Here is a 14,761-nt window from a genome sequence, read left to right as displayed (position 1 = left end):
GGCCATAATTCCCAGTGTTGTGTGATTGTCCACCATTTTGTCATCTGCTGTGATTTTCCTATGTGTTGTAAAACCTGTCTCTGCAATGTTGTTGAGATGAGATTAGTGGCAGTTATGTTAATGAGGCAGGAATCAGTCTACAAGATTGGGCTGTGTCTTGAGCCAATCTCTTTTGAGGTATAAAGGAGAAAAGCGAGCAGAGAGTTGGGGGACTTCATACCACCAAGAAACAAGAGCCAGGAGAATAGCATGTCTTTTGGACCTGGTATCCCTGCAGTGAAAAGCTCCTCAACCAGGGGACAATCGATGTCACAACCTTCCTCCAGACCTGACAGTGAGAGAAAGCCTTCTTCTGGAGCTGACGCCCTGAATTTAGACTTGTAGCCTAATAGACTGTGAGAGAATAAATTTCTCTTTGTTAAAGCCATCTCCTTGTGGTATTTCTGTTATAGTAGCACTAGATAACTAAGACAGAAATCTTTATAACTATGGGTACAATTAACCTATGAATTTATATGACTTCTTTCACATGTGTTATTCCCTTTGGCTCCCCTAATGCTTCGGTAAAATCCGATATACCTTTACAACTTGGTTTGGTTGTATTGTGGAGGAAAATGAAAGGTAGCATTGTAAAGGGAAGTGAGGCTTGCCTTACATAGTCCACCCCCTCCTAGGGGACCCTTGAGAGTGAAGTAGTATTGCACCAAGTACAGTCATCTTTGACTAGGGACTCACAGCTAAGCAAAGAGGAATGTGCAACTCACAGAAAACACAGCTCAGGAGCATATGAGAGACTTTGTTCCTACCACCAGCTTTCCTAAAATATGCTAAAAATGATATTTAAGGCATTTAGCATGATGCCTAACCATAATAAGCACTCAAAACTATTAGCAGTTATTTGGATAAGTTCACGTAAGAAATTTCCTTAGACTAATGGAGTAGAGAGGGAAGGAGACCGTAGGCAAAGAGAAGAGTAAATATAATAAGGAAGTCTAAACATCTGTGATTTAGGGCAGCTTTAAAAAAGGGTGTGATCAGAAAATTTCAGAGTGGAGGCATGGGGTGTTGAGGGGAGGCAGCAAATAATTCTTTTCTTTCATAACCCTATCACCCAAGAACCTGGTGTTGGGAAGGGAGCTAAGAGGTTATCTATTACCACCCCTCACCCAGAATTCCTTTCACTGATTCCAGGCCACTGTTGTGTGATGTGCACTTTTCTTTCACAGGAAACACTGCAGTTTTAATTATATATTTACATGTTTGATTACTTGATTAATGTGACATTTCCACTTGGATGTAATTCCATGAGACCATTATTGATTAATTCATTCAACAAATTTTGTCAAGTGTCAAGCATGCCACAGAAAGGAAAAATAACAGACAAAAAAATTCCTCCCCTCACAATTCCATGAGGAATATAGATAGTAAACAAGACATAAGTAAAATAGTGTATTTTAAGTGATAAGTGTGAAAGAGAAAATTAAATTAGGGAATGGGGAAAGGAAGTGTCTTCAGGATGGTGGTATTTAGTTAAAACTTTAGATATGGTTGACCAGAAAAAGCCTCAACTAGAAAAGAGTATGTGAGTTGACAGAAAATAAATGAGGGATCAAAACAGAAAGATATACAGAGAAAAGCATTCCTGGCAAAGAGAACAGCAAGTGCAAAGGCAAGGACAAGAGTGTGTGCGCTTTGTGTGATCAAGGGAGAGAATGGAAGGAGATGAGGTCAGAAAGGTAAAGCAGAGGCAGATGGAACCAGATCTTGCCAACCATTGAAAGAATGTTGTGGTAAGAATGGGAGCCATTGGAGAGCTGATGGAGGAGTAGCATAATCTGAAATGTTTCAGAGGGATTGCTGTGTGGAGCATAAGACTGTAACTGAAGAAAAGTGGAAGGCAGGAGACCATTTGGGAGGTTAATGCAATTATCTAGGCTGCTTGGACCTGGAGATGGTGAGAAGTGGTCTGTCTCTGGGTATATTCTGAAAGTAGGGTTAACAGGGTTTGCTAATGGATTGGACATGGGGTTTAAAAGAAAGAAGAATCAAGGGTGACCCCCAGGTTTTTCGCCTGAGCAGTTGGAAGAATGTCATTGCCATTTACTGAGATGGGGAAGATGACAAGAAGAGCAGGTTGTGTTTCTGGAGAAAGAAGAGGGGATCAGTTTTAGACATATGTGAAATGCCCATCAGACTTTCAAACAGAGATGTTATGTGGGAAGTTGGACACACACTGCATTTTTGCTAGCCCTCTACATTACCAACCATGATGTTCTTTCTAGCCACTGGTCTTTCCAGATAGTGTCTAAAGTAAGCAAGCTGAAGTCTCACCATCCTTGCTTCTAAGGAGCACTATGTTGTATATTTCTTCTAAGACTGATTTGTCAGTTCTTCTGGTAATCCATGGTATAGTCACTATTCTTTGCCAATACCACCCAGTGTATAGATGGTATTTAAAGTTTTGAGGTAGGAAGAGAGCAGGAACTATAGCTGCTTTGCTCACCATGAAATCTCAAGAACCTGGCATAATTTCTGGCTTACAGTAGGTGCTAAGTATCTATTACATGAATAAATAGAATTCATATGGGATGGGATATAAGAGAGAAACAATACTTTTAATAGACTAAGTTGTATGAGAGCAGGAACTGGAGCCTCGAACTTGAAAAGCTCAGCCTATTTTCCAAGTTCAATGCAGTCATTTAGATACTGCTTCTGTTTGGTGAAACAAGCATTTGGTATTGCTTGGGGGTGCTGTTGCATCTGTCTTTGAATTAAATATATGATTTTGTGGAAAAGATGGCTTGTGCAAAAATTATTCTTTGGGGTCAACATATAGTCTTCTAGCAATTGTTGTAATGCAATCAGAAACAAAAAAGCAGTGATTTGGGAAGCAAAATTCCTGTGTCTTAAATCCTGTAACTGATTGAATTTAATTGCTCAGCAATAAAGCAGGGGCTGTTTAGTGCCTGTCTCTATGAAGGTTACAGAGCAATTGTGTAATTAAATGAGGTAATAGATGCTTTCAGCTCACAGAACGCAAGATGCTATTTAAATGAGCATTATAATTATTATGATTTTAAATTTAAGCATATTGTTTGTTACCACGATAATAATTTAAGTAGTGCTTACCACCACTGCCTCTGGATATTTGATGTCTGTGAGGCATGGTTTGGATTTTTAGAGAAGCAGTCCTAGAGGACCCTAAGCATTAAGCAGAGCTTCCCCCAGTCATTTAACCCATGTGACGCTGCCTATGACAACCCCTTCTTTCTTCACTGGGCCCAAATCAGGAGGTAGGCTATTGGGGTACCTGGTGATGTGGGGGGAGGAGCCCAAAAGGGCAAGCTTAAATTTGAATGTGTGGGGCCAGTGCCCTCACACTGTCAGACAGAGTCAGTGAAGCAGCAGTGCTTGAGGCAAGATTTCCTTGGCCCTTTGCCTAAGACTTTGAGGGAGCCACCAAGAAAGACACCCTGGAGACCTCAATGGACAGGTAAAGAGGCAGTCACCTCATGGGTCTCCAGCGGGTGGTTTCATTGGCTTTCCTCTCAGAGCAAACCTGAATAATAAGATTGGTATCTATCTGTTCCTTTCTCTCCTATGGGACTCCCAGGATCTGCTTGTTTAATATGCTTACTTATTCTTCTGGACCTGTCTTATGTACCGTGCTCTATTCAGATTTTGCCTGCTCTGAACCTAATCCTCTCTGCTTCATACTTCTACCTCTCTTTTCCAGGTTGCATAAGAGTTTTATGCACTGTATACTGACATACCCTGAGTTTTGTGTTGCAGTTAGAAGTAGTGTACAGTCATAATATTAATACAGCAAATGTTTAGAGACTCGTATCATCAAAAGATAGCAGCAATACTATATGAAATACAGTGGCAATTGTAATAATAACTTTGTAAATATTTTAACAGTCAAACCACTTGAAGACAAACTCTCCTAAGGTGATTTTACTGAACAATTAAGCTACATAGTAAGAAAATTTGTGTTTTTTAAAAAATACCAATCATTCAAAATTAAATGCCTGAAGGTCACTATGATTCTGTCTGTAGTAAGGAGAAAAATTTATTCAAGCAAGTTGTTTAATGGAATGGTCCAATTGTTAGGCAGTTGGTGGCATATTTACTTTTTAACAAGATCTTGGATTTGTGTACACATGGCTTAACTTCTTAAATGTGGCTTTTATAAGATTTTCATGTCTATACACGCAGTTTATGATAACCAAGTTATTATCATAGAATTGCATCTCAGTTTTTATGATCATTACGAACATATTAAAATCATACCAATCCGTAGACTTTATCTCAATTTTATCTATCTATCTACATAGAACTTATACTACAGAGCTAAGATTTTTACGGGTAGATTAAATGTTCTTCAGAAATTTTTCTTGAGGGCAAACAGTGTTGAATGTCTCAGTATGCAGTGAGATTTTGACAGTTATTTAAAAAACCAACCTGAGGCACAAGTCAATAACACTCTGTTGTCAGAGGTGCAAGTCCAGTGGACATGCTTGTATATAATGAAACGCAAAGCAATGGTAAAATTAGCAGTGGAGACTCAGAGAAAGACAAATTAAAAAGGAGAAAGATGAAATTCAACGGAAGAGAAAGGAAAATATATAATTATCACTAAGGAAGTTAATATCTGCAGTGCTTATTAGTGATGGCACCCCACAGGAGAGAATAACTTTGTCAGGATTATTTTTTTACCCATTTTCTCTCTGGTTTGCATTGCTGGGGACACACAGCTAGGGTTCTGCCTCAGGGAACCCAGCTGTCCAGAGCAGCTGTCAACCAGCAGACTTGAAAAATTGCTTCTGCAACATCCTTTGTAACCGAAAAAGAAAGCTCCTCTACACCCCCAACAGGCCCTGGATGGCGAAAGCAGTTTGCTATCGGTTACTAACACAAAGGTTGGTGGTTCGAACCCACCCAGTAGTGCCATGCAAGAAAGTCCTGGTGATCTGCTTCCATAAAGATTACAGCCAAGAAAACCCCATGAAACACCGTTCTACCCTGTAACACATGGGATTGCCGTGAGTTGGAATCTACTCAACAGCAACAGGTTTGAGTTTGGCTTTTCTACCAAGAGAAGAACAGGGTGCTGGAGACAGGCTACTAGCTAGAGTAGAAGGGAAATGATGGCTCAAGAAAATTAATTAACGGGTCATGATCATGGAAATCATTTCCCTGTGACTGGCAGCTTGTGACAGAAAAAGTAAGGGGCTATTATATTTTTCATATGGGGTACCCAAAACCAAACTCACTGCCGTTGAGTCATTTCCAGCTCATTCAACCCTGTGGGATGGAGTAGAACTGCCACATAGGGTTTCCAAGGCTATGAGCTTTAGGGAAGCTGACTGCTACATCTGTCTCCTGCAAAGCAGCTGGTAGGCTTGAACCACTGACCTTTCAGTTAGCAGCCAAGTGCTTTAAGCACTGTGCTACCAGGGCTCCTCCTCATGTGGGGTAAGAAGTAAAAAGTCCATCCGAACTCAATGTTGTGCCCTCTTCTTCTATATTCCCGGAACACTTTTTCTTCTTCATGATAACAGTTTTTTCCTCTGCCTTTCTGATCCATGCAGCCCAGGAGGGTAGGTGAAATGTATAAGAAGTTTATCAGTAAACTTAATTGGTGCTTAATCTGTTTAAAACTGACTGGGCTCCCAAAGGAAAATATGGGTTTTTTTTGTTTTCTTCTTCAGTATTTATTAAGCATTGAGATTATATATGTTAATGGTTATTATATGACTCAATAGCACCTAACAACAACAACATATAATAACAGTAATAGTAATGGTGGTGTTATGTTGATTACCTACCATAATAAGCTCTTGTCTACTGTTGGATCTTTGTCAGCATTCATTTTAGATTGCTGCCAAATATGCGATTTCTTAATTTAAAAAAAAAAGGGGGGCACAGTAAAATGGTTGAGTAATTTTTAAATTGTTTGATGTAATATATATCATATGTATACTGGTGATAAATCTAGTTCTCTGCCTCAGGCTGTAAAGTGCTTTCCAATAAGCTTCATGCGTATGAGAGGAGACATTTAAATGGAAACTGCTAAAGAGCACTCATCCTTAGTTGTCTACTTATAAAGTTAAAACTTTGTTAGCTTTTAAAGTCACCATCTATCAGCCACATCTCATTATTAAAATGTCAACTCCCAACATATGTCCACAAAAAGACTGGCGCAGGAGTGGGTGGAGGAGTGTTCACAGCAGCTCTGTTCATAATAGTCCCAAACTGGAAACAATCCTTATGTCCAATAACACTGACTGGATAATAAAATGCGCTATATCCACACAACTGAATACTTCCCTGCAGTAACAACTCCGTTGCCTTCAAGTCGATTCCCTCTTACAGAGACCCTACAAGACAGAGTACAATTGCCCCATAGGGTTTCTAAGGAGTGGCTAGTGGATTTGAACAGCCCACCTTTTGGTTAGCAGCTGAGCTCTTAACCACTGCGCCACCAGGGCTCCTACCCTGCCCTAGAAGGGAGCAAACTCCTGATATATGTGACATCACCAGTGAATCTCAAAGGCATTATGCTGAGTGAAAGGAGTCAGACACAAAGGACTAGATAATGTATAATTCATGTGAAATTCTAGAAAGTGAAAACTAATCGATAGTTACAGAAAACAGATGAGTGATTGGCTTCGGTAGAGGGGAAGGGGGATGAAGGAACTTTGTGGGGTGCCGCGGAAATGTTCTGTATCTTGATTATGGTAGCAGTTGGGGTGTTTACATCTTCCAATACTCATTGAATTGTACATTTTAAATAGGTGAAGTTTATTCTATGTAAATTATATCTCAGCATATACATATATATATATAAAGTGAAGAGTTTCAATTCTCTTGCCAGCAAACCGTATTCAAATTCCTGACTAGGCCTTTACCTTACAGTTACTCTGCACTTCTGCCCAATACCATTAGGGGGCAGCACTATCACCACAAGTTGAACAAATACATTTCAGGAAAATACCAGAGACAAAAACCAGAGACACCACTCATGCCTTACTAATAACCACACTATGTAGCTTATATTACTATGCTCACAACTGTAGTGGGCACTCTGAATTTCTTTACAAGAATTTGAGTTAGCAGAAAGTATTTCTGCAAATTCAGTTTAGTGCTTATGATGCACAAGACACTATCTAGGAACTGGGAAATGAAGAGAAATAGCAATCAGTCCTGGGGTATGAACAACATAGAGAAATATTTAGATTATACTTCCAGGTTAAAAAATGATAGAAATACAAAATTACAATAATTGGTGTAAATCAAAATCATGTCAATATATACTTATAAAAAGACTAGAAGGAAAAACATCAGAATTTGAACAGTGATGGTCATTAGTGATACAACGGATGATATTCCAAATTTAAGAATTCTTTCTACGTTTCTGTAATATTCAAATTTAACAGTAATCAAACATCACTCCTGTACTTAAGAAATACTTACAAAGCGACACCCTTTGCCTCAAAGAGCAAAAAATCTAATTGGGGAAGCAAAGATGTGAGCAATCAATTGATAACAAAGGACGAGTGATATGATAGTGATAAGCTGAAAAGCAATGGGAAATTAGAGGGGTTATTTTGTTGTTAATGGGACAGAAATCTCGGGATAATGGTGGTGCGAAAGGTCTTACTAGAGGAGTTGAAACTGAGGCTGGGCCTTGAAGGGTGTGTGAATTTTGCTCAGTGGAGAAAAAGAAGTATTTCCGACAGTGGGATGTGCATCAGCAATGTCAGAGTGGCTGGAAAGCAAAAGCTGAAGCAGAGGAGACTGAGTCCAGGGGGCTGCTGCATAGGGGTCTGCAGGTAAAGAAGGGAAAGGAAAAGGGTACTAGGAAGTAAAGCTAGAAATACAGACCAAGGTTCAACTGCGAAAACCTGTCAAAACACCACATTAAGGGGTTTGGACAGAAAACAATCATTAGGGGTTTTTCATCACAGGGATGACATGGTCACACCTGAGTTTTTGTGATATCACTGTGGTGATGGCATGGAAAACGTTATTGATAGAGGGATTGGGGACAGAAAGGCCAATTAAGAGGCCACTACAACAGAAAAGGTGAAAAAAGATGAGAGCTTAGACTGAAGGAGAGAACAGAGGGAATAGAGCAGGTCCCAATTCAAGAAATATTTGAGGGTTTGAATCAGTACATTTGGATGATTAATTAAACATGGGAAGTGAGGAAGAAGAAAACATCAAAGATGATTCCAAGCTTCTAGCCCGGTTACTTGAGGAGGAGGAGTCAGGAAGAGAGGCAGTTTGGGGTAGAGGGAGTTGTTGTGTGCCATCGAGTCGATTCTGACCCCTAAGTACCGGTTTGCCGTGTTGAATCCGTGGTACATATGGAACATTAGGGAGAGATTGGAAGAGAAATCTCAAGATCCAATTACGGAACTGAGGAGCAAGTTGGTGGTTTGTAATTCACAAGTCAGCATCCAAAAGACAGCTGTAGAAGGAGACTGTTCTATGAGCTAGTTTGGGGTTCTTGCTGAATAGCTCTCAACGGGTCTTAAATATAAGCAGAAAAAGGGGCTTATAACGGCTTCTAAGCTCAGTAGGCCTAAGGCATCCGACAAAGGAAGCAAGAGGATCTTCACTGACAGCTCTGGTTCTGCCCAAGTCAATACAGGTAAAAAAAAGTTGAAAGCAAGCCAGAGTGATTGAGATTGAGTTACACTCCCTGCTTTTCTCTCATCCGCAGCCTCTTGCTGAAGAGGAGGCAGTTTCTTTACCAATTCAAAAATGTCCGCTGGGCCAAGGGTCGGCACGAGACCTATCTGTGCTACGTGGTTAAGCGTCGGGATAGTGCCACCTCCTTTTCATTGGACTTTGGTCACCTTCGCAACAAGGTATCAACTGACACTTGCTAAATAAAAGCTAAACCTCATAAGATTTAAAGCCACTTGCAGATGGTTCTATTTCCAGCCCGTTCCGCAGCTCTCCCTCCACTAGGCTCCTCAAGTCCCCCCACCACCCCTTTTTTCATGTCCATGCAACTATACCCAACATGACCCATGTAATGTCATTTATTGTCCTCATCCTAATACCACACCTTATCACTGCCCCAAACTTTCCTTCCCTTTTCCCGACACCTGAGTTGCTCTTTAGATTAAGGAGGGGCACAATGGTAAGAGTGATTGAATTTGGGGGAGTATTATCAGCTCAAGCTCAATTTTAAATGTGAAAAACATGTTGTGTCTTTAGAAATTTGGAAATTTAAGGAAGAAGAATTTAGGGGAAAAAAAAATCAACAATGACTCAGAATTGTAGTTTCCAAATGATTTGATGAGAAAATAGAAGATCCAAGAGCTCGGTGACTTGCCTAGGTCACATGAGTGGTGGAGCTGGGAAATGGAGCCTAGGCCTTCATATTCCAAGGCCAGTAACTTGCCTCTCCTGCAACATTAGGTGAACTTGCTGTATGTCACTACTGTGGTTATTATTATAATTGCAGAGCTCCTATTTAGAGTAAACACGTTATTTAATTGCTCTTAGGCCATGGAGCCCCTGGGTGGCACAAATGACTAAGCACTTGACTACTAGTCATAAGGTTGGCAGTTAGAGCACATGTAGAGGTGCCTCTGAAGAAAGGCCTGGTGATCTGCTTATGAAGAAAAGTCATAGCCTTGAAAACCCTATGGAGCAGTTCTATTCTGCACACGTGGGGATGGCAACAACAGCCCATGGAAGTGCCTATTACCTCTCTTCCAACACCCACCTGTCTGCCTCACCATAACCTATTGTTCTCTTCCTGTCTTCCCAGCCTTCCTCACAAATTGTCCTACCCCCACCTGGTGGGATAGGTGCACTTCCACAATGTTAAATCAACAGGCACTTCCAAGTCATTTTTGCCCCCCTCGGAAATGCAAAAAGTAACCTCACAAGCACATATTTAATCTCTACTGAGACAGTGTGATGTTTATGTCCTCCAAACAAGTCGTTTCACCCTCCCCGTTCCACAAAAACTTCAATAGCCTTTCTCTACTCCACAGAGCTGGGGGGTACAATGTACCCAGAGCCTCTGTTCACATCACCTGGGTTTGTTTGGCTCACCACTTGAGCAAATGCTTAGCTTCTCTGTAACACGAGAACGGTAACTGCAAACACCCCAAAGATCGCTGTGGGAGGGAAATGAACTAATGAATATAAAGCCACCAGAACCGCAAAGAAGGTCAATGAATGTACGCTGAGTCCTGTGCCCTCTTCCCAGTCCGGCTGCCACGTGGAATTGCTGTTCCTCCGCTACATCTCCGATTGGGATCTGGACCCTGGCCGATGCTACCGTGTCACCTGGTTCACCTCCTGGAGCCCCTGCTACGACTGCGCTCGGCATGTGACCGACTTCCTGAGAGGATACCCGAACCTCACCCTGAGGATCTTCACCGCCCGCCTCTACTTCTGCGAGGGCCGCAAGGCTGAGCCTGAGGGTTTGCGGCGGCTGCACCGCGCTGGGGTCCAAATCGCCGTCATGACCTTCAAAGGTGCTAAGGGGAGACCTTTCTGCCCGCGAGGGCTCAGCAAGTAGCTACCATTCGGGATTGCAGTTTAGGCTGAGAAGAGTCACTAAGGAAATTCAGGGGGAAGAATTGCAGCAGTCCTCTGGTTCATCTTTGGAACTAATATCGTAGCTTAGAAATGAAGGGAAGGACTTAATGGCTGAGGGACAAAGCCCTAGGGAAATAAGAATTAAAAAGGAGCCAGGGTTTTCCCTTTTTTTCCCCTCGATTTTTGAGACCTGAACTATCTTTCAGGACACCTTAGGTGGTGCAAACAGTTAAAGGGCTGGGCTGCTAACAGAAAGGTTAGAGGTTCAAGTCTACCCAGAGACACCTTGGAAGAAAGGCCTGGCGATCTGCTTCCCAAAAATCCACCATTGAAAACCCTATGGAGCAAAGTTCTCCTCTGACATACATGGGGTTGCGGTGAGTCGGAATTGACTCCACAGCGACTGGTGGTGGCGAACTATCTTCAACCTTTTTATTTATTTTTTTTAAAGATTATTTTTATTGCTGGAATACTTTTGTGGCAAATCGTGAAAGGACTTTCGAGGCCTGGGAAGGACTGCATGAAAATTCGGTTCGACTAACCAGACAGCTTCGACGAATTCTCTTGGTAAGGGGCTCCCTTGCTTCCAATTTTCTTTCTCTGTCCATAGTGTTTTCCTGGGACTTCTTATATTTTCTTTTTTTACTACTTTCCATAATATTTCTTCTAATGAAAAATTTATTTTCTCTTTGTTTGTTTTACAGCCATTATTTCGCCTACGAATCAGTTTCTCTTCTGCCCTTTCTCAATTCTCAGCCCTCTGCTAAGACTCCTTTCTGTGCCCCCTCCTCCAGCCCTTTCACTGTCTTTTGTCTGGTAGTCTTTCCTCAGGACTGTTTTCCTTCTGGTCAGAATTCCTTCCTCTCCTCCTCCTATCTCTTCTTCTGCTCCCTCCCTTGTTTTTAGTTGTTTGTGTTGTTATGTGCCGTCGAGTGGATTTCCACTCATGGCGACCCTTTAGGACAGAGTAGAACTGCTCTGTAGGGTTTCCAAGGAGGCTGGTGGATTTGAACTGTCAACCACTACGCCACCAGGGCTCCACTCCCTACATTATTAAAAAATCTTAGAAAGTCATCCACTCAGTTTAGAATCCCACTCCCCTTTGCCCTCTCCAGCACAGACTCAGCTTTTAAGCTCTCCACTAATTTATTTCTCTTTCTCTACAGCCCCTATATGAGGTTGATGACTTACGAGATGCATTTCGTACTTTGGGACTTTGATACCAGCCTCAGAAGGTCACATAAAATGAAATCTCTGCTGAAGATAGTCAATGAAAGAACAATCCTTCAAGGCTTCTCTGTTTTTTTTTTTTGTCTTCAACTCTCACTTTCCTTGAGTTTAGAGAAAAAAAAAAATTCCTATATATGTCTTTCCATAAAAACATGTCTTGAAAATAGAGAAGGAACACAGGACCACCTAGTTAATGCGGAAACTGGTGCAGTTTTTAATGTAACAGTGTCCCCTACTGGGAAATGTCAGAACTGCAGGGCCTGGGAGCATCTTAAAGTGTCAACGTTCTCTATGCCTTTTAGGCTGAGTGAAAGCGAGAGGTAGATCCTTAAAATCTAGGTGAGACGATCAAATGCTATCATAATCAGTATCCTTTGTTATTTGATCTATTTGAATTTTCGGTGGTATTAGTGGTAAGGTTTTCTACTCTTTTCCTTTGGGGTTCAGTTTCAACAAACCCTTCCTTCAAGCCATCATATCTCCTAATGAAAGAGCCTGGGCAAAGTTAATCCCAAATCGTCCTTCCAAAGCATTAATATCCAAGCACGTGCTGTACATTATAATTGTCTGAGGCATGTCTTTATGTTTGTACATAGTGGATTTTTGTTTTTTGGTATGAGATATGCTTGGTCACCTTAGGGTGTTTTAATAAAGGATCTTAAAATGGATGAGGACTGTGAAGAGCTCTAACGGTGGGCTGATGCCTTGAGTAGCAGATACTCTGGAAACACTGGTCCTTTTAAAGAAGTTCGTAGTTTAGAAACAACAACCACAACCACAAACTTCACACATAATAACCAGTGAACGCTTGGAAGGGAGTTGCTTGAATATTGGGAAGATCTATTCTCTCTGGTGGGTCTTTTGATCTCAGCAATGCCAGCCAGGTGAAGATTTCCTACCGTGTGCGTGCATGCGTGCGTGTGTGTGTGTGTGTGTCCCCGTGCGTGTGTGTGATGCGTCTCCCGGAGATATGTTCACTGTATAAGAGAATGTGACAAAAAAAAGAACATGAATATTTGGTAGGGGAAGATGAGAGAGCGTTGCAAGAGTATTTTTTCCAGCAAAATCTAGGAAGCCAACTTGGCAGAGGGTACCTTGCCTATTAGCCCCTAATGACTATCCTTGACTATGAGGAAGAAATTCAGAATAACCATTTCCTACCCTCTCAATGCAGATGAACAGATTCACAGGAAAAGTTGAATGAACAACTATATTGGTTTAATTTTACTGTATGTAAATTTTTGAAAGATTAAAATATTAAAAACCTTTATCTCATGGATTCATTCATATTTTATATTATGCTATATAGCATCTAATGATATTTTTGTTGTCGTAATTTCCTTTTCTGATCTATTGAAATGGATTCCTCTTATCTCATAAATTTCTACCTTTAGAAATGATTCTAATAACAAAATGTATAATTGTAACATAGTCTCTTCACTATAATGACAACATTATAATAATATCACTCTGAAGCTATTCTCTTTTAGTAAATTTTTCCCACAGCAAATTTGATTCTGGCTCATTTTTAATCAACTGAATAAAGGAAAATAATTCAGAAAGTTTGGGAAAGATACCAAATATTGACTAAAATAATTTAAAAGGTGATTTATAAAAAGATAAAGTAGAAAGTCATTATGACTTTGGAAGTCAAGTAAACCTGAATTTAAGTCCTGGTTCCAGGTGACAATGGGCAAGGCATCAAGCCTCACTAAAGCTTTAATTTCCTGTGTGGGTCTGATAATGTTAACCCTGCATATATTTTTGGTAAGGATTAAATTAGAAGGCAATACGCTTAGTGAATGGCACCAACCTCCTGCGTGCAAGGCAGAAACCTAGAAGTCACCCTTTACATCACCCTCTGCCCCCATGTCCAATTATGTTGACTCTTGAATTTATTTACTTTTCTCTATCTCCTCTTACTACCACTTAGGAAAGAAAAGAGTAGCCTCTGACAGCTGAAAGCTGACCTGACACTCATAGCTATGATATTGTCCCACTGGACAAAAAAATCTCACAGAATACCATCTTCACACAAGGTTACTCTGAGACCACGATAAAATGAGAGAAACTAAGGCCCCCTCGTGAATTTGTCTAAGCACAGACAAAAACAAGATCACTGTGCCACCCCAAAATACCAAACACTCCCTTTCTTGGCTAAAATGAACAACTGCTACTTCTTTACCAATTACAGCTTTATCCTCCTTCTAGTTTGTTCTCCCTATAGATAAGATTATTTGACATACCCAATCATAGAATTGCCCCCATTTCCTGAAATGACATCCAGTCTAGAGGATACCTTCACCTCCTTAGATCCTCATCCAAACCACCTAATCAAAGCCCAAATCCTATAACTGGTTCTTTCTAACACCCTCTTCCTGAGACACCTCATGGTTCGTGGTTCCCTGTGATGTGTCCTTTTTTCCACAACTAGTAACAAACTCCACTAGTTCAACTACCAGTGTTTTCCTGGGGATCTTTGGCTGAAAGTCATTGGCACGCCTTAGTCCAAGCTATCAACGTCTTCTGCTTGGTCTATTGCAACAGTCTATGGTGTTAATGAATTCTTATTACAAATTACTGGGAGTCACATTGCAGTGGTAGTGATGGTGATTTTTTTTAAGGTCTTCTAAGAAATATGTGTTGAGTCTGTTATCCATTCATTCGTTCTCCCAAATATTTATTGACTAACTACTATGTGCATAGATAGCATTGTGATCAATCTCCTGGAGATAAAAAAATAAAATCAAGCAAAAAGCCCCTGCCTTCAAGGAGCTTACACCACAGCCACAAAGATAATCCATGCACGTGGAAAGATACTACATAAATTTCAAAAGGGGGTTGGGGCCCTTTTCTTCACAGAAAGTGCTACTTTCAGAATTTTGGAATTTAAAACTTTCGCTCTATGAAAGTTACAAATTCAAACACCTAACTTTTAATCCTTTATTTCCAA

General features: G+C 40.8%; 1 protein-coding gene across 1 annotated transcript; it reads left to right on the top strand.

Annotated features, from left to right (window-relative positions):
- Positions 1-3,421: 3,421 nt before the first annotated feature.
- On the top strand, positions 3,422-12,987 carry AICDA (activation induced cytidine deaminase). Its single transcript, XM_049881496.1, has 5 exons — positions 3,422-3,493; positions 8,735-8,882; positions 10,244-10,514; positions 11,030-11,145; positions 11,745-12,987. The coding sequence occupies exons 1-5, from the start codon at positions 3,486-3,488 to the stop codon at positions 11,796-11,798; spliced, it is 597 nt and encodes a 198-aa protein (XP_049737453.1). The 5' UTR covers positions 3,422-3,485; the 3' UTR covers positions 11,799-12,987.
- The last annotated feature ends 1,774 nt before the right edge of the window (positions 12,988-14,761 follow it).

The sequence above is a fragment of the Elephas maximus genome, chromosome 4, assembly GCF_024166365.1.
Source record: "Elephas maximus indicus isolate mEleMax1 chromosome 4, mEleMax1 primary haplotype, whole genome shotgun sequence".
Lineage (NCBI taxonomy): Eukaryota > Metazoa > Chordata > Mammalia > Proboscidea > Elephantidae > Elephas > Elephas maximus.
This window is presented reverse-complemented; position numbering and strand designations above follow the sequence as displayed.